The 20,635-nt window shown below is 35.5% G+C and overlaps 1 protein-coding gene across 1 annotated transcript in view; it reads left to right on the forward strand.

Moving 5' to 3' along the window:
* Positions 1-18,998, forward strand: part of LOC136037999 (lamina-associated polypeptide 2, isoforms beta/gamma-like) — a 56,945-nt gene extending 37,947 nt beyond the window's left edge. The window contains exons 4-6 of the mRNA XM_065720913.1: positions 831-1,057; positions 11,049-11,211; positions 15,700-18,998. Coding sequence (XP_065576985.1) covers positions 831-1,057; positions 11,049-11,211; positions 15,700-15,804 — 495 coding nt within the window. The 3' untranslated portion in view covers positions 15,805-18,998. The remainder of the gene's footprint in view (positions 1-830; positions 1,058-11,048; positions 11,212-15,699) is intronic.
* The last annotated feature ends 1,637 nt before the right edge of the window (positions 18,999-20,635 follow it).

The raw sequence follows: 20,635 nt of genomic DNA on the forward strand, positions 1-20,635 counted from the left end.
GAGATAGAAAGTGATATAGATTCCTCCTGTTGGTCTTAATTCTTTGGCAGCATTTCTTAGTCGTATTTACTTAATAGAAAGTAGTAGGGTCAAACAACCATCTAACATAACTTCATCTATTATATATGGAAATGACAGTGCGTTATTTCCTAAGAACTACAGTTTCAAGTATTTGCTCAAACAGAAGGCACCCCAATGAGTATCTTATTCTCCAATATGTACAACAATATATATTAAAAGCAACATTGGGATATTTTAAAGTATGTGTACTAATGAAATACTTCTTTGTTTCATATGTTAGTAATACGATTAACAATGTAAAGGTATATCGAGTGATTACAGTATGTTTTGCCGATGTTTGTTGCATCTGACTAAAGTTTGTAATTTTCTACCCTGGTATTAATTCATGGTGAAATTTGCAAATTTAGCATTTAATAAAATCAAAAGCCAAAGGAAAAATTCTATTGTAGTTGGGCATTGATGATACCCTCCTCCCCCATTCTCCTCTACAGAATGATTTTTTGTAGCGTAAAACTTTTAGCTATTGTTTGTTATATGAACCTGAAAATTTTGTTTTTCATTGGGCTTATTTAGGTATGACTCTCCTGTCTATTAAAATGTTTAACCCTTTGCATCTTGGATGCCTGGAAAAACCATCAATTTTAATGTTTATAACTTGCGATTGTCATGAGATACAGTAAAATCTATAGAACATATATATTGGTATCTTAAATAATTTCAGGACCTGTCTTCTATTAGAGATACATTTGTTTTCTAAGTTGTATTTTTCTTCTTGTTCAAACTTAAAAATTATTCAAAATTAATTTTAGATTTTGAAACAGCAAAGTTCTGTCTCTGCTAAAAGCATGAATATCCCATCTCAAGTTCCTGAAGATCAAGAGGAGTTTACCGCTATACGTCAGCGATCTCGAGCCAAAACCGAAGATACTGCGGTTAGTCACCTGATTCCTCCAGGACGGGGTCCTACTCCAAGACCTTCCATCAGGAATGCTAGAGGGGATTTGAATAAAGATTACACTCCACGTATTAACCACCGGTAAGAATGTCTTAGAACTGGTTAACTCTTAATTTCGACAAGGCTGCTGGTCTCTACTATAACCAAAGCCTACAACAGCACAGTCATCTAAGATAAAAAAAAAAACACCAACTTTGCTAACACATTCACCCTTTGACTTGGGCGGCCACAATTCTTAATTAATCTCAAAATTTGACGGTCGTTGCTCCCTGAAGGGAATTTTTGGCTACTCCGAAAATCTGTTGACTTCTTCTGATTTATCTTCAAGACATGTGTTTTTAATTGTTTGATTCTAACTTGGGATTATGCTATAATCAGTGGTTTTTGATTGTCCAGTTGATGGAACGATGTCAAATTTATTTTCAATTTAAATTCCACCTCAGAATCCCAATTCAAATAGGATTATTGATTCGGATTTAAGCCAAGTCTAAGGCGATATATTATCACTACATTTCATTTTCGCTTAGTTGGAGACTGGAATTGGAATCCCTTGATAAAAGTATGTTTTTGGCTCCGTGAAGTTTAATCACTCTTTATTTTGCTTTTAATTCCCAAGTTCTTAATTTGGGATTATGTTTATTTGAGTTTTATATTTTCTCCTCCCACCTGGACATAGTTCGAATTTCCAATTTCTAGTCAATATAGTTAATAAATGCTTAATTGCGTTCAAAACGCTGTCAGTCCTATGTCAGTCCTCTCTAGATGGAATTTATTGCTGGAATACGAAAAAACAACTCATCCCATTAGATTAGAAAAAATGAAAATGAGAGTGCTTCAAATGGGGGAAGGGAAGGGAAAACACACAGGAAAGAAAACAAGAATGAGAAGCAGGAGGAAAAGAGGAGATTCAGGAACAGGAGACAATGTAAACTAACCAAAAACCAGCAATCAGATTACAGTACAAAAAGAAAAAATTATTCTTGAAATGCGCGAAGAAAAAATAAACATAACAGTTTAAAGCAATAATAGTTTGGATGGAATTTCAAAGTGAAATTTAATACACAATGTTAAAATTCTAAGCCACTGCAGTTGACCTTAGTATGGCCAAAAAGTGGGAGCTTAAGCGGCGTCATAATATATTTGTCGAAAATTGATTGGATTTAATTCTGTAAATAGATCAAGTTAGTCATTATGCATAGCTTTTGAAGAGGCAGCTCACCAAAAACAGCATAGTAAAAACATGTTCAAGTCTCTGTAAAAAAAAGGTTGGAAAGTGTGATTGGAAGGCATTCTTGACACGCAAGGTTTTTCTCGAAAATTTCTTAACCTCAAATATTGAAGTAAACCTTCAAAATGGGTAGATGGATCGATTTTTCTCTCTTGTTTGGTTGTGGTATGCTACGGGTTCTATTGAGCCTGAAGCCGCAAGAAATATACAGATTTCCCATTTTTTCATGAAATTTTCCCAATTTGCATCATATTTTCTGTTTAAAGTGTCTTTTTTCCTAGAATTTTGACGAACTCATTCTTCCCCTTCCCCTGAAATAAGTTTCTGTGTATCTACCAGGGTAAACGTATATTTTAGTAAAAGGTGAGCTTGAATGCGTACAATATTGAATGCGCATTGAAAAAAAATGACAGTTAAATCAGAACCAATTTCGAGAAAATGCTTCTCGATTCCGATTTTAGAAAACTCCTTGGTCTTCATCATTTCTATTAATCGTCCTGTTCCTATTTTTGAGGCTTCTTTCCCAATAAACGCTACTAGAAAGTTTTGATTAACGTATTTTGGTTTTATTTTTTAAATCATAGACATATTTTTGTTTTCTTGGCGTATTTTCTTATATCGTCAGCTTGTGTCTGTATTTTCTGCCCTAGGAAGGGACAGAGGCGCCATTTGGGGGGGGGGGGGGGTCAGGGGTGTGCAAATGTCCACCCCAGATTTTTCAGGGGGGGGGGGGCCCAAGCTTCCACTACAAACTGCCCTTTGCCGGCCATAATAATCCATTATGTCCAACATAATCCATTCTGTCGAATTGATTTGAAATTACTGCACGCCTACTACTTTCACCGACGTACTGTTTACTTAACCCTTTGATGCCTGAAGGTTCCCTCAGGAACCATGAACTTTTTAATTTATTTTAATCCTGACCGTTTGACCTATTAACGTCAATCCGTTTGCCATTGTCTCAATCTGATCTACCTAGACAGGTTTGTATTTTTCTTAGTCCGTAATCTGTCACCCTTGTGTGAGGTAATGAAGTTTGAACCTGTGCCCTCTAGGCTTGCTTGTTTTTCCTGAAAGGTGAGAATACTTTTTTGTGAATAACTTTATTGTTTATTGTGCTAGAGTTTTCATTCCAAAAGTTTTAGAAAGAGGACGTTTTGTTTGTTCAGATGAGCTATCATACACTCCTATAGCTGGAAAACCAGAGGATAGAAACGACCCCCAACGTCGTGGTTCCTCTGGGAACCATCCGGCGGTAGCGAGACCAGATGAGACTGTAAGCCGTATACAGTGTGAGATGCCTAGATATCATGAAAACAGTTGCTTTACACCATTGGAATCAAATTTTGAGAGCTCAACTATGTCTCGACCATGTTCTGTGGCTTCAAGGAACCATCCGACATGCATAGCTCCGAATTTTATCGCTCGGAAGAGCCATCTAGACAAGAACTGGTGGAGTTGCCGTCGTCAATAACAATGTAGTATATATATATATATGATACGCGCCCCGTGTCATTAGCACAGGCTCTGAATTTTATTCTTTGCCCGGAAGACAACTCCGACCTCGAAGATCTGTCTGATGAAGATAAGGACTCATCTGATCCTAGTTTTCTCCTTCCTGATCCTGGTAATAACCCGCAGGAAGAAGAGATTGAAGAAGAAATAGAAAGCGGTCGAATTGAAGCTGACGACCACAACAGTGAGGATGACCATGAGGACGTCGAGATCGCCAGACAAAATGCCACGAGCTCAGGCACTGCTGCTTCGAAACCAAGCAAACGACGGGACCTTGCTTGGAGAAAAGTGGATTTCGTCCAGCCAGATGCTGCGTGGAAGGATCATCTTGTCGTCAACCAAGAAATGAGTGGCAAGACACCCCTGGAATTTGTCAGGCTGTTTTTTGACCAAGGCGTGGTCAACCATATACGTGACCAAACGAAAATTTACGCTCTTGAAAAAGATGCGTTCGTCCTCAGATAGAGATGATCAGAGATAACTTTATGAAGATACCCCCAGAAGAACACCAGGCAGTAGACGAGCAAATTGTGCCGACAAAACAGAGGATTTCGTTGAAGCAGTACAATCCCAAGAAACCGCATAAGTGGGGTTATAAGTTCTTCTCAAGGGTTGGGGAGAGTGGTTTCGTTTACGACTTTGAAATGTATACGGGTAAGGGGTCGGTTGATGTCAGTGACCTGGGAGTTGGAGCTGATTTTGTCCTGCGGCTTGCAAGAGGAATACCCAAGCACAAAAATTACAAGCTATTCTTTGACAATTGGTTCTCCTCGTTAGACTTGGCACAAACACTAAGTGATCAGGGCATACTTACACTGGCCACAGTGAGGGCAAACAGGTTGAAAGGCTGTGCTTTGGAATCCGACAGCCAATTGAAAGCCCGAGGAAGAGGCTCTTACGACTGGCGAGTGGAAACGCAGTCGAATGCCATTGTGGTGAAGTGGTATGACAATAAGCCAGTCCACTTGATTTCGACCTATGCCGCCCTAGACCCAGAAGATACGTGTAGGCGGTGGGATGGTAAACGAAAAGAGTATGCCGATGTCAAGCGACCAAATTGTGTGAAGGAGTACAACCGCTTTATGGGTGGTGTAGATCTTGCCGACATGTTGCTGGAGTTTTACAGGATCGACTTCAAGTCACGGAGCAAATGGTACATGAGGATCTTCTTCTTCTTGTTTGACCTCTCCGTTGTGAATGGCTGGCTCTTATACCGCAGGTGTCTTGCTGCTGGGCAGAAACCAATGAACCTGCTACAGTTCAAGACAGATGTGGCACGTGCACTTCTATCTGGTGCATCTTTGGCAACACCAAAGAGAGGTAGACCTCTCAGTGACGCAGATACCAACTCTCAGAAAAAAAGAAATTATACTTGTCGCCCCCTAGATTCGACAAGACTCGATGGACAGGAGCACTTCCCGGCTTGGATAGAGAGCAAACAGAGATGCAGAGTATGTGTACAAGCTCATTCCAAAGTGAAATGCGTAAAATGTGAAGTGTCCTTGTGTTTCACACCCAACAGGAATTGTTTTCTGACTTACCACACTATGTAGCCGATCAGAGTGCTTTTGTGCCATGATTGCCGGATGGTTCCTGTGGGAACCATTTTTTTATTTCATCATCTTTATCAATACATTTTTTTTCTTGCCATTTCTGTCGTGGAATAGGTCATAACGAAGCCTGGAAACGGCCGAAATATTTTTCCCATTCTTTTTTCATAATTCAGGCATCAAAGGGTTAAATAAGAAAGTTTCTTGCTGAGGAGGGTCAGCCTTTAGTCTGGTTGAATTTTTCACTTTCAGTTTAATCACTTAACCTCGTTGATTATGATCTTTGATATTATAATTAATCTTAGAGGTCAGTGTGGCTGAGTTACACATTGGGCTACAGTACATTTCCATGCAACGCACGGGTGCTGAAAATGAGTTTTTACTTAGAATATTCAATCGATGTTTTGCCAAAACTCACATTTTTTCTTACGTGAAAGTTGGGGGGGGGGCAAAATGGAGCTCATGCCCACCCCAAGATTTGGCGCAAATGGCGCCTCTGGGAAGGGAGTGGAAGATATGCTTTTTTTTAATTCTTCCCTTCTTCAGCAGTAATATCAGTCCCGTGTGACATTATTTCTGGAAGAAATTGATAGGTATTTCGTTGCTTATGGAGGGTAATCAGTAGCAGGTTTTCTTCATTCAGTAAAATTATAAAGTGTTATAAAATACGTATTTTAAATTATGAAGTGTTCTAAAGTACGTATTTTAAATTATGAAGTGTTATAAAATACGTATTTTAAATTATGAAGTGTTATAAAGTACGTATTTTAAATTATGAAGTGTTATAGAATACGTATTTTAAATTATGAAGTGTTATTAAATACGTATTCTAAATTATGAAGTGTTATAAAATACGTATTTTAAATTATGAAGCGTTATGAAATACGTATTTCAAATTATGAAGTGTTATAAAATATGTATTTTCGCGGAGATTGTTCTAACCTAAAATTTGCAGGATTTTACACTTCTTTTCATATTGGTAATGTTTTGCTCAGTCTTGCCATACACATAAAACTTACAATTTGACACCCAGCTTCATGAGTGAAGAATTACATGAGGTATTGCATTGGACGGAAACGTGTCCTTGTAATTGGCTACAAAGGGGAAGGATTACAGTGGTGTCAGTCGTTGTAGGAGGGGGCTGAGGTATTAGCCTTCCTTCCTCAATAAGATTTTTTTGCCTCCACCCCTGAATTGTGAAAGTAGATTTTTGGTATTGTTGCTGAAAATTGTTCTTTCTTGTTTTCATTGAGGAAATTGACAATAAAACAAAATTGTTCTCCCCTAGATTTTGAAAAATACACCCCCCCCCTAATTTCCCTGACTTGGTGCTACTGCAAGATTGAATAAAAAATTGATCTCTATAATTAGTTAATCAATCTCTAGTAGCTTGTAGCGTTATTTTTCCATAGGTTTGTGAAATTCTGCTTTGTACACAAAGGCTCAACAATGTGCCGGGATTATAATCTCTTTTTGGATTATCGGATTACCCATGAGTTTTTTTTCAAACTGTTCTAATCAAACTGTTTGATCATTTGATAAGTATAAAAAATACAACACTGGTTATTCCTTGTTTTGAGTATTTGTCAAATTGTGGAATTTTTCCATAGGAAATTTGAGGTTAAAAAACAAACAAAGACAAAAAAAAACCTACCACCGAGGGAGCTACGCTTGAAAAGGTTAAACAGTGCACCGTGTTTATTTAAAAGCTTTTCCCAATCAGTCGAGGCGTGTCTTTTTTGGTAATTTTGCGGGTATTTTTGGTTATAGCTATGTACCTGCGCGCAGCATAAATAAAGTAGGTCTTCTCCTTTCAAGTTCTTTTAAAACTCGTCTTTTTTCTTGTAAACCTTTAAAAACATGTGGGTAAATATACAAATAATCTTTTTGCACGCATACCCTTCAAAGAAACTACCAAATATTGCTAATTGTAAACCGCACATGCATTATGACATGATATCTTTGACGCACTTTAATTGACATTGTGAAATCTGACTTCTACTGATTTGGACTCTGAGCTATAATACAGGACAGAAAGCAGTTATTTTTGAAAGAACCTTAATTCGAAATGAATATTAATTAATTGATTGTGGTAAAAGAAAACCACAATTGGTTTTGCTGATTGATCCTGAAAATTTGGTTTCTTAGGCGCTTAGTGTGTCATCGCCGGAAGTTGGGAACCTCATTAAAATGGAGGCTTATTTTTCCTGTAGGTAAAATATTGTGTTTGAGTCAATAAAGTTACATATTTTTACCAATTGCGCAAATAATGAATATTAATAAATGAAGTACTATGACACTACTGATAGGCGTTAACCACGGCTTATTTATTAAGGAGATATTTAATCATAAACAAAGCCTAGGTGCATGGAGATATGGAGAAGAGTACAAAGGAAGGTTTTTTTTTAGATAGTTGGATGCTTAAAACAAATGTACATTTTAAGGGTTAAATATTTGATAACTCTTCGGTTTGGCTCATTTTTCAATAATGTTTTGGCGGGGGGAGAGGGATTCTTTTGACTACTTTCAAAGGTTTCTTTACTCCACTATTTGTAATTTAGGCCTAAGTCACATAAAAATATCCGTCAATCTTTTACGTAGCTCCCTCGTCTAGGCAGTGCTGAAACGTTCATAAATATAGTAAATGGCATTCTCTTGAGTTCTAGCCTAATCAACTACCCAGACTAGCCATATTTGATATATGCTCGGTTTAGCTCATTTTTCAATAATATTTGGTTGTTTTTTTTTTTTTTGGGGGGGGGTCCTTTTGACTACTTTCAAAGGTTTCTTTACTCCCCTATTCGTAATTTGGACCTAAGTCGCATAAAAATATCCGTTAATTTTTTACGTAGCTCCCTCTTCTAGGCAGTGCTGAAACGTTCATAAATTAGTAAATGGCACTCTCTTGAGTTCTAGCCTAATCAACTACCCAGACTAGCCAAGTTCTTAAGCTACTGGAATGTAAAGTAAGATTGCTCTGCCAAAATACTTCATAGCATGACTCTCAGCTAAACATGGGCTACACTGCCTTGCGTTTATTGTGTTGGCTAATATTGTAGGGTATACCTTTAGATTATAAAAGAATTTTGATGGCTATTTAGATGACTGATAAATTGTACTAAAGACTCATATTGCCTTTTCCCTAGTTATACAGGATACAGGAATGTCATTTTTAGGACGATTCTGCCATTGTTTATTTTCGTTGTACAGTTTGTCTTGGTCCTTCGCAAACATTAGAGGGCCGTGACAAACTGTAATTCAGTCCTCATTTCCTATTTTGCTGTCTCCAAGAGACTCAGATTATCCAAAAATCATTTATATCTGTGTTCTTTCTCCAAAGCGAAATGCTCAATTTGGCTGTTCTTGGAGGACAATTTTTGCGCAGAAAACGAAACTTCATTTTTTCAGTGAATCACAGGAACATCATCTGAGTCTCTTAAACAGTTTATTTATTATCTATTGGTTCATCTCCTTCAGGAAATCGTTCTTAGGGTAAACTCCAAAGTCATTATTTGATTGTTGATTTGAGACTGGACGACGGTATTTCTTGGGCTTTCAGTAAGCTCAATTTAGTATGTGTTTATTCTGAGATCAGTTTCTTCCAATAGTGGCTCAGTCCTGCAAAGTGAAAACTTGTAAGTTTTCATGGTTTCGAGTTCGATACAGCCTCCGTAGATGAGTGCTATATTTATTGGCGATTTACGAAATGCTGCTTGACATTATTTTTGTCCAACCGGGTAAAGTTTCATGGAACATGTCTAGGTTCTACAGGGGTACATTGTCCGACTAGTTCCAACTTCCTCACATCTAATTTACGTTCGATATTAATTCTATATCCGGCCATATGTTAGTCGAATAGTTCAATTAACGAGGAGCAATGAAAGAGACCTCGAACCCTCAAATGTAAATAGTAAGGTGGAAGACATACCCAAAAACAGAGGGGAGTGGCAACCAACCTGATTTTGGTTTGAAATACCTCTGTCTCTGACAAATAATAAAAAGCGTACTAAAAATGCACTATTTTTCTGTGTTGGCCTAAATTGTCTCAGAACGAAACCCACGATCTCCTTCCCCCAGGGGCAGACTTGTTTGTGTCTATGACAGAAGAACAATGAAAACTGCGCAATATTAAAAACCTTTACTGATTCTGTTCTTCTGTCTGGTGTTCGCTGATATGTCCCGATTCATAGTATTAACTTCCAGCCTGTGTCATCGTTATCGCAGCAAATAATCTTGATTATAGGTAATCCAAGCACGCTGGTATAGACTCAATCTGCATAGCGTTATACTTCCTATCTAGTAATTGCAGTTGTGCAAGACTAGTTTTGCACTTAATGTGCTCTGATCTATTCGGCCAAACTAAGCATCTAAAAATATTACATATGTCTAATCTGTTATTCAAAGTACCTAGATAGTACACTACAGGTAAATCTTTTGAACGTGAAAATGTAAAGTCTTAAACTTACAGCTAGTTGAAAAGATAAGTACTGCCAGGGTCGTTCCTAGGATTGGTGGCACCTGGGGCAAAATTAATCAAGGTGCCCCCTCGGACTAAAATATAAATAAAAAGCCCCAAGTCACGGAATCTAGGGTACTTGCCCCCCTCTCTGAACGGCTCTGGGTACTGCTACTTTAACATCCATACTAGCGCCAAAGACAGTTTAGCGTTACTTAGTTGACTTAAAACGTGAAAAACCAGGTATAGTATCACATTGTTGTATTAAGAAAAGCGTAGAGGGATAGCAACTTGCTTGGAGACACTAAACTACAATGGCGATTTGTCTTTCTGATTTGCTTGTTTAATTTGTAGTTTTATTAGCTTCCTATAGGTTTGGACCTTTGATTTGGTGTTCCAATAGAGGTGATGCCTTGAAGTCTATGCCTAAAGTCCTTTCAAAGGAGTTCTAAACAGTATAAAAAAAGAAGGATACAATCAAAGGTTAGAGGAATAAGTTGAGTACTTAAGTGTCGTAAAGTAAAAATTTACGGTTTCACAAATATCATTCCTCTATTTTTTTTTTCTTTAAATTCTGCAGTGATGTGATCTTAATAGTGTTATGACCAACAGGATTTTGTAAATAACCAGATTCTTTGATTCTTGCCTCAAAATGGGGTAAAATTCCTGGAAATTTTATGTCTTTTATTTTAGGACAAATGCATGAGACTTAAAATAAACTCCCTCGTTGAATTGTCTGACAATCATTTGGCTAGAACAAAAATCACATGAAGTGAAAGCCGGTAAATTAGCCTTAGTGGTAGCTAAGAATTTTGTGATGTATATGTGTTACATAACTTGTCTTTTTGGCGAAAAGGGAGTCAAAACCACAACCTCTGCGCCCCAGCCTAAGTAAGCTCTCAGATTCAGTGAACAACAGAAACAGTGGTATTCACCGGCTCCTCCCTTACTCTTCTTGTTTTACATAACATACCAAGACCATTTGAATCTCCACTGAGGCACGCATATGTTGTTTCTAAGATAGACCTAATGCATGTGGAAATGAACCTCTCGCAGGAGATACGTTGCTCTGCTTTTGTTGCCTTGTGTAAATATATGTGCATATGACTTTTTGAAATACACATACTGAGCAAATTGGACATAGTTCTACCTCTTGTCTATTTCAGGAGCTACTTGTGATTCGTCCCTAACTGCAGAAAATTTTGCAATGGGCAACATAAAATCCTTAAATTAGTCACATTTCTAAAATGTGATAGATCTGCCTGTAGAGATAAAACTATTGGTACCGTCAAGGAATAACATTTTATTTGTTTTTATTTCTAGTGTCGAATCCCCAGTGAGAATTGAGACCAGAGAAACTCTCACAGTGTCTCCCCCAGTGACTAGAGTAGAAGAAAAACCTCAAAGAAAAGAGATGTCAATCAATTTGTACCTATGGATAATGTTTATTCTTTTTATTGTTGGCGTTCTTACTCTTGTTTTAATGGTAAGCACAATATCTTCTTTATATACGGCTTGTTTCTACCATCCTAGTTTTTGCTAATACTCTAACATATTCCACATATCTGAATTTTAGCTGATTTTTAGGAAAAGGCAATGCTGTGAGATCTGAAATTAAATATTTCAATGAAACTTAGCACAAATTTTTTTTTCTAATCCCAGTAATCTTTTTTCGGTTAATATTTTTTTTTCTAATAAGAGTAATCTTTTTTTGTTAATAAAAGTTTTCTATTTAGCTTAATCTTGTCTCTTTGAATTAAATTATGTCATATTTTCATCATTTTTTGCTCAGTCTTTCCTGATATTCACATTCAGTTTCAGAAATGAGTCGGAATTTGCGAAAAGGTCTTTTGTAGGCAATAATTTTTGTAAATACACAAAAACATATTGGCTCACAAACAAAATATTGTTACCAATAATTCTTAGGACCGTATGGTTTGCCACTAATTTATAAGACAGATTCCTAGAATGCTAAAAAAAGATTTGAAATGCATTTGAAACTTGAAAACAAGCACAAAAATAAAAGACAGAAGATTAAAAGACATAATTCGTCCAGTGTTTCTTATATAATAGAAATAATTTCTCATATTTTTCACTTCTGTGTGTACTTATAACTTAAAAAAATATCTTCGAGTTATAATACCTATAGAGGTATAAAAATAATTATTGAACCTGATGCTTGATAAACTAGAAACATTTTTTTTACTTTGCTGAACAAGCAACAAACTCTTTAGCTGGGAACTCAGAAGGCTAGTATTTGAAACCGGATTCTGAACTTTATCTAATGCCAAGATCTAGCTAGCGCTAATTTGAGCCAACGGAATTTTTCATAGAATTTTTCAGCCAATCAGAAAATCTGACTGGCTCAAACTAGCGCTAGCTAAATCTCAGTATTAGTAAAATCCCATTGCAAACGAAGCTTGATTTAGATGTTGTAAATAAACTACTTGTTGTAGCATAGCTCTTGCAGGGGCAGCTCAGATATTGTACCATGTCATCAGTAGTATAAGCTTCTCCGTTTGAGGCTCTCCCACTTTCACTCCCACTGAAAGTACGTAATAAGTGTTTCCCACCTCTTTCAATTTTTCCTTCTGTCTATAACCCAATAGAAATCCTCTCCTTCATAACATCTTTCCTCGTCTTTACTTTCAAGGGAAAGGAAGGCCCTCCTTTTAGCTCAGTATTTTCGGTAATAATTCAGTTTGAGACTAAGAGGGGTAAATAGCATTGTCAATATTATTAATGAATGGTTGGCAGTAGTATCAATGGCAAAGAGGCAGATACAGGGTCTAAATTTAGAAATATTGTCTATAAGCTTGTTAAGACCTGTGGTTGCTATGTTTCTGGGAATAATATCTACTCTAAAATACATCCTTTGTGGCATTATTGCAAGCTGAAATGTAAATTATTGTGTTGTCAAGGTGACTAGAAATAAAAGATGGACTAAAAATAATGACTGAGTGGTTGCTGAAGGACGATTGTTCCCAAAATATTTTTGTTTTAGTAAAAACGATTTCTTTGCTGAGTAAACTTCTGGGAATATAGAAAATTTTCGGAAAAAGATGAAAAAGATGATAAAGGGGGAAATGAACGATTTTAACCTCTCATAATTTTTCTTTCTGGTGTCTATTTGACTTGTTCTTCAAAGAATTTGCTTATGGTATCTTACAACACAAGCCTCAGGTGGCGTACTTATAAGTAAATGTTGTTGTCTCTTTTTTTATGTATTGATATATTCACTTAACTTTAACAGCAATTTCCATATGAAAATCAACATGATTCACCCTAGACCAAACGATTGACTCAGGGTGAACCAGCTAAAAAAACACATACTTAAAACATCATTTAAACTCACTATAATAGGAAAGAGAAAGAAAATTATATAAGATAGTAATATTGCTACGGGGCACCAACTACATACCATGTCCGTACTGTTTGGTCCCACTCATCAACCAACATACAATTATAGCTTAATTTAAATCAAATATAAATCGAATCAAATCTTGTGCGAAAATCACGTTAACAATACTGTGTAAAAAGGTATTACTGAATTAGTAATTCAGTAATACTGAACTGTATTTTTTATGTAACAAAAAGAAAAAAAAATTGCAGGTGAAAGTCTAATTTTAAGACTTTAGAAGATTAGTTGAAATCTTACCAAAAAAATATGACTGTCCACATCAAACAGCTGATTACGTGCCGCAAAATCGTATAATAAAATTAAAAGAACATAAGAAAAATAAGACAGGATATACAATGGAGTTAACCAGATTTTTATTCCTTTGAATCACTTAGGAAAATTATTAGTTTATCAATTTTATTGTATTTTTGAGTGTTTTGTGCTCGAAACGCTTACGTTAGTGTCACCAAAGAATACGTTACTTGTTAGGAAGAAGCTGCTGCATATGGGTGCTTTTGCGCGATCTTAGGTTTACATTAGTGAGTCAAGGGTTTTGCCGATTGTGTTACTTTAGCATGTCTGGTGCATAAAAAACGATTGATAATTAAACTGACGAGTGGAAATTTTGTGACATCCTAAAAGAGTTGTGAAATGTGGTGAAATTAAATTAGAATTTATAGTTATTTCTTACAATAAATTAGTTTTCACCAAAGCGTAAATATTGGTGCAAAATGTACTTGTTTGACCAAGTTAAAAGTCGGTTTTAAGTATAGTGAGCAAGAAAACCGAAAATTTAACTGTTGACCTACGTGCAAAAAGGCAACAAGAATGATTCATATGGTCTGACTATTAGAAATGTTTTTAAGTTTCAAACACCCTGAAAAAACAGTGTGCCAATCTCTAAGAATGGTTACTTTGTAGAGAAAAATTTTATTTCAAAAACTTTTTTCTTCAGTCAAAAGAAGCGCAGCTGAGAGTTCCTTTCTGGTGTTACATTCTTGCATACCATTATTTTGTTTCTTATCATGTAACAATGTTACAAATGCAATTTGGAAATTAATTATGCGTTTGACTCTTCTAAGATTGCTTATCCGATAAGCCCGATTCCTTATCCTTAGTTTTTCACGAGACATAAGTGACATCAGGGGATAGTAGAATTACTACTTGAAACGGTCTTTATTATTTGTTGGATAAGTTACATCCGCTACCCCTGGAAAATGCAGGATAACCGAGAATAGGTGACATCATGTATATACCAAATTTTGTATCTTTTCAAGAGTAGATCAATATGTGAAACTATATGCTGAGAACAACAAGGGACCAAAATTGTGAAATGTTGCTCACATTTAGGTGTTTGTAAATAAACTATGTTCATAGTCGAGTACTCGTTTTTGTTGTTGTTGTTATTCGCCAATTGACCTATAGCGTTTCAGTTGTAAACTTGCCAAATAAGTATTTGTTGTTATCTGATACTGATTACACCCGGGGAACATAGTCTGTAGCGGATAAGTCGGATAAGGGATACTTGAACGCACTATAAGCTTTAAATAATTACAGTGTTACTATGAATAATACACCATTTTGTAAGCTGCTGAACCGTTTTACCAAAATGTCTAGGCTTCCCATAAGTGCGAATATCGCCATGACAGGGTGTACACGTGTGCGACACAAAGATGTTCAAAGATCCTCTACATCAATAAAAGAATCGTACGTTTTGCTAAGAACGATTTAATTGTTAACTAAGCTTTTACCACAAAGCCGAGCTACCTGTTAATCTACAAAAGAAGAAAAGACAAATATGAGAGCAAAAAAACCTGAATCAACGTTTTGAAATAAGGTGTTACGACATTCTAGATAATAATGTTAATAACTCATCAAGTGACTAAATACAATAAATTGTTGTCTTAGATGTATGAGGTTTGTTTCTTAAGAAGAGGGAGAGGATGGGCGCTAGGAAGAGCAGTTGTACAACCTAATTTTTCTAAAAGGGGTTCTTCAAGCACTTTTGGAGGTCTTGAAAATCCCCCCTTTTGGTCTGTAGGTTTGTATTGTATTAATTTTGAATTGATGTTGCTTTGGTTATATGTGGAAACTATGGTATTTTGACTTCATTAAAAAGGGCTAGGTTTCGAGGAGGCTCTTAATGTCCGCTATTGTTGTACTTTTTGCTTGGAGTGATTATTTGATAATGCTGTAATGCAAACCACTTAGCTAGAATTTACTTCAGGTATTTTGCAAATCAGATATATCTTGCTAGATATTAAGTAGATGACGAGTCTTTTATTATTGATTTTTAGTCTGAACCATAAAAAGAAATTGTTTAGTTTAATTTTTAACAATCGACGCAACATATATCGATGAATCCGTCTATAATTCTTTCACAACCGAAGGCTCTTAATACATGAGAAAGATTATAAAAATCCTGAACATTTTTACTCAAGATTAATGTTCGCTGGAAATTAACGTCTAAAATTCCGAACTGCCATGTTCAAATATTTTTTTTTAATTGAAGGTTTCCAAGTTTTTATTATTTCCTTATCTCTCTATCGTTTTGATTATGTATTATTTTCTCAGTACCCTGGGGCGCTTGAGTACCTGCAAGCCTTGAATGAGAGTTTCTACAGCAAAGTGTCCTCACTCTGGAAAGCCGAATCTCCGGAGCAACCATCAGAAAATTGAAAAGGCGTTTCTTTGGTTTTCTTTTTTTAATGTGAACTATCTGCCAGTTGTACAAAAGTATACTTTTGGTGTTGGTTATTTAAAAAAACCTGCTCAGAATTCTCGTTTGAACAAATGTTATTATTTCTTACTTTGATTGTTCAAAATATAATGTACAACATTATTACTCTTTAATAGTAAGTTCTGAGTCACTGGAAGAACGGTCTTAAAGCCTGTAAAAACGGTTGCTTACTTTCAAAATGTTGATACTTTACGTTATGTCTAAAGGATGATACGTTTTACTTTTTTTGTTTATGACGAACTGATTGTTTTTCAGTCCCCTTTTTGCATTCATTTTAACTATCTCTTTCTGGAACACTATATATGATTTGCTTTCTCATTAGATCCTTCTTCTCTTTCTGGGAAATACATTTGATTTGATTTTAAGTGTATGGAGCAAAGGAACTTGTTCATCTAGTTAAGCTATTGCGTCCACTTCGAATCATCTAGTTATTAAAATTAGGAAAAAGTTGAGGGGTAAATGGTAAAGATTGAAAAGCCCATAATATCGGAGGAAGAACAAATCTACATGGCTATTTCAATCCCCTCTGGGTATTATAATTAATACCAGGGTCTTGTAACGTATACTTACAGTACAGGATACACCTGCTTATATGACCTTTTTTTCAGGCCGAAAGACTGTTTAACCGGTTTGTCTCTTTATAAAATATTCTAGACTTTTACATACTCTTTTACGGTATTCAGTAGACATTGTTGACATTTGTGTTATTATGTTATTTTTTTTTCTGCTTTCTGGCATCAGATATGGCCTTTATTCTTGCAAATATCTTATAATCCAGAGTTTGTCAAAGTTTTGTTTTAGCGCACCAGTAAATGTAATAAACAATTCCTCAGGTCAATTACTATTGTGGGTTTAACTATTTTAAGTTCAGTTTTTACTAAAAACTTGCTACATATTTTTATGAAAACAAAGTAAAAATCGCAAGTTTTCAGTTCTTGAAGAAAGGTGACATGTGAAATTTTAAAAGCAAGCTTTAGTTTGGTGAATTTATTGCTCTTTGCTATCAAATTTTCTCTTGCTCTTTGTTTCTTAGTTCTTTGGGGGAACTGGAGTTCTGTTTATTGTGGCTAAATTTTATCTTCCACGTGTCTACGATTGTCCTATCTTTAGTGAGCACCACAAGTTGTGAGAATAATAGATAGCGAACTGTTTTCAGAGTTTCTTATTAGTTTCTTTTGCGGAAATCCGGAAATTCAGCATTACATTTTATGGTTTTTGGAATGTACAGGATTTAATTGCGCTAAGTCCATTAAGTAACCAACCAAAATGTTTGGAGAGGATTTCAGTCCTCTCCTCTTGCTTAATATTTGTATAATATTCCCACGGTGGTCAAATTTTGTAGTGGGAACTGATCCTATATTAGGAGGAGTGTGTTTGGCCCTTCCTAAATTTTGGGCTGTCTCTTTATGGCTCTTCCATTGTTATGAAACAAATCTTTTACTTGATAATAAAACGCTTTTACTCTCAAATGCCTTTGAGCATGTTCCAAGCTTTTTATGAATTCGTTTTTAATCTTTGTAAAAGTGAACTTTTACGATTGTCCTTTGAATCTGCTAGATTAACTCCCTTTGTGTATTATGTTTCCTGATCTCTTTTGTAAAGAACAATTATCCTCATTTTCCTTAACAACACACCCAAATTCAAATATTTGAAGTGCCTGTTATATTCTTCGACGTTTCTGGAGTATTTAATTTATGAGAAAGGACTTTGTTTTGTGTATATCTTTAAACCTTTCTCGCTATAATTTTGTCCAAGCATGGAGAGGTGGGGGGGGGGGGCTGAGAAAAATGCGTAGGGGATTTGTGAAATGTTTTCTTAGTAACTATATTTTTTCCAAATTATACCTTGCATATTTTTTTTGTTAATTTCTTAGTTAGTAATTATTTGACATGGAAGAAAAATAGCGAATTTTAGTGACTTAAACAGCTTAACTAAGAGGTGAAAGCAGAAATAAAAACTTAAGCAACATTCTCCAAATAGTTTTACGGTAGGAATCATTAATGGTGTTGAAAAATTCCCAACAGCGTCTGAGAAAAGGCTTGCTCATACGATCGTGGATTCTAATGCTTAGCAACCAGCTCACTTCCCAAAATTCTGCAAACATGCATTTTAAAATCAACAGCGACTTATAACAACAGCGGCCATAACATCGGTTTCTGCTATGATTTGTATTAATTAAATATTTATTCTGTTGGAGCCATGTTGCTGCATTAACATTATGAATCGGGTAAACTGAGTTCTAAAATGTATACATTTTACAGACACCTAGGGATGTGTTTCTGTGTATGGGAGGGGGGGGGGGAGGTTAAGAATATACTTTGGCGTGAATTTGCTCTAATTTTTTTGAAAGGTTTCTTTTCTTTCTTTTAGTTTTCTCAACATTTCTTAAAGGACATCCACGCTTCCTTAAACGGCATATATGACACGGTTAAGTTTTATTTCATGTTTTTGAATTTACTGTTGCAAATTGCATCGCTTTCCTGGGATGCAAGTAGGCTCAGAAAATTCTGTTTTTGGCGTCCACTGCTTGCCGGACAAAAGAATTAGATTTGACGCCCTCCTGTCTCCTAGATATTAATGTTTTAAATAATATTTTTAATCGTTTAGTTTCTACATTCTAAATGTATTTTTATAATATTATGGTTTAGAAAAAAAGTTCCAGTTTGGCCACTCTTGGCTTTTTGTTTCTTTGCTTATTCACACTGTGAAGCTGAAAGCTAATTGATGAAGTAGCTGAATTCATAGAAAAAAAAAGAACTTTGTTGGAGGTATAAAAAAAATTTGATGTCCTGAATTTTTTTTGTTTTATTTTTTAGCTTAAGCAGAAAACAACTGCCATTTTTGATTGTTAATACTAATGTAAATGAAACTATGGAGTCTTCACTATCCAGATAAGATGCTCTGTGGAGCAAAAGTGTTCTTGTTCATGCTTTTACAACAATCCTATTTGGCTCATAACTTTTAATTTCTGATCTAGCCCTCGTTTTGTGGAATCAGGAAATATTGGCCAAAGAACTGTGCCCTGTATTTGTATCTCTTGCCAAAAAGTACCTCTTCTTAAAGTGTATTTGAAGTTATTATTTTGTGCAAAAAAGAGTTAAAAATAAAATATGAAGTTTTTGCTTGTCAATAATGTTATAGTGCTAGCTATGAAGTCAATGCGAGGTAACTACTGTACTACCTTTGTTTTAGCTAGTAAATATAAGGCTTATCAAAACCTTCAGCAAAATTTTATTTTGCTGAAAGAAAAAGATGGCTTGATATGGCTTGATATAAACACAGTTTGAGTACCCTATCGTCTAGATATCCAGAAAGAGTGGAATTGGATGCCTATGCGGAATAGATATATGCTGGCCTAATAGAAAATTAAATTTGCTCTATGGTAAATTTGAGCTTGAATCTTGTGTAAATAATTCCTAAGAACACACTGGCAATGCACGACAAAATGAAAATTGTGAAGTGTTTTTTTTTTTAGTGAAGTGATCTTATTTAGTGTTTTAGTTTTTCATGCTCGTTTTGTTTTTACTTTTGCTTAGGACTTTTAATCCGAATATTTTTTACTAATTATTTACTCTCGTGCAATGAGAACGGTTGAGAGTAGGTCTCAAGCGAAATTTCTATTCCTTCTTTTTTCACTGGGTGGAAATATCCTCTTTTTCTTCACAATTTGCACCATTTTGAACCTCATGTATTTTTTGGGCACACAGTAGCAAGACATCCAAAATCTATCGACAATAACAAATATAACAAGACATCCAATATATATATATATATATATATATATATATATATATATATATATATATATATATATATATATATATATATATATATATATATGTATATATATATATATATATATATATATATATATATATATATATATATATATATATATATATGTATATATGAATATATATAGACGGAAAGACATACTCTTTTCCGTCTAAAGCAGCGGGGATTAAATGTATTATTGATTTATTTTTAATGTAAATCCCATCCCTTTCTTCACGGGTCAATTTTTTCTTCCTTTCTTCTTTCTTCTCTTCTGTGCCCTGTCAGAGTTATTGAAGTGTGTTCTTTTTTTTATTTTCTTTATTATTAAGGGAAACGTAACGAGTAGCCTCTCTGTCTCCGACTATCTCCACAGAATTTTGTCTTGAACGATCTTGGAAAGAGCCAACAAAATTAAACCGAAATCCAATGAATTCGGAGCAAAATATTGTTAATAAGATGTTTTTTCTGCTTTTTGTTTTGGTTGAGGGAGGGGTTGGGACACATAGGGAGGGCCAGAGGCCAGCTCCCATGATGTTTGGAATAAAATATCGTTAATAAGCTATTTTTGGGGATCGAGGTGGGGCCATAAAGGAAGAGCCAGTGGTCAGTTCCCATGATTTTTGGAATAAAATATTGCTAGTATTTTTTTTTTTGGGGGGGGGGGGGTTGAGCCATGGAGGGAGGGCCAGGGGTCAGCTCTCATAAATTTTAGAATAAAATATCTTTGTTAAACTTTTTTGGGAGGTTTGGGTGTCGGAAGGAGGACCAGAGGTGAGCTCCCACAATTCTTGGGGGGGGGAGGGGGAAGGCTATAGAGAGATGGCAAGGGGTCAGCTTCCATGATTTTTGGATAAAGAAAGAGCCAGTGGTCAGTTCCCCTGATTTTTGGAATAAAATATTGTTATTTTTTTTTTTTTGGGGGGGGGGGGTTGAGCCATGAAGGGAGGGCCAGGGGTCAGCTCTCATGAATTTTAGAATAAAATATCTTTGTTA

Source organism: Artemia franciscana, chromosome 17 (assembly GCF_032884065.1).
Source record: "Artemia franciscana chromosome 17, ASM3288406v1, whole genome shotgun sequence".
NCBI classification, from domain to species: domain Eukaryota; kingdom Metazoa; phylum Arthropoda; class Branchiopoda; order Anostraca; family Artemiidae; genus Artemia; species Artemia franciscana.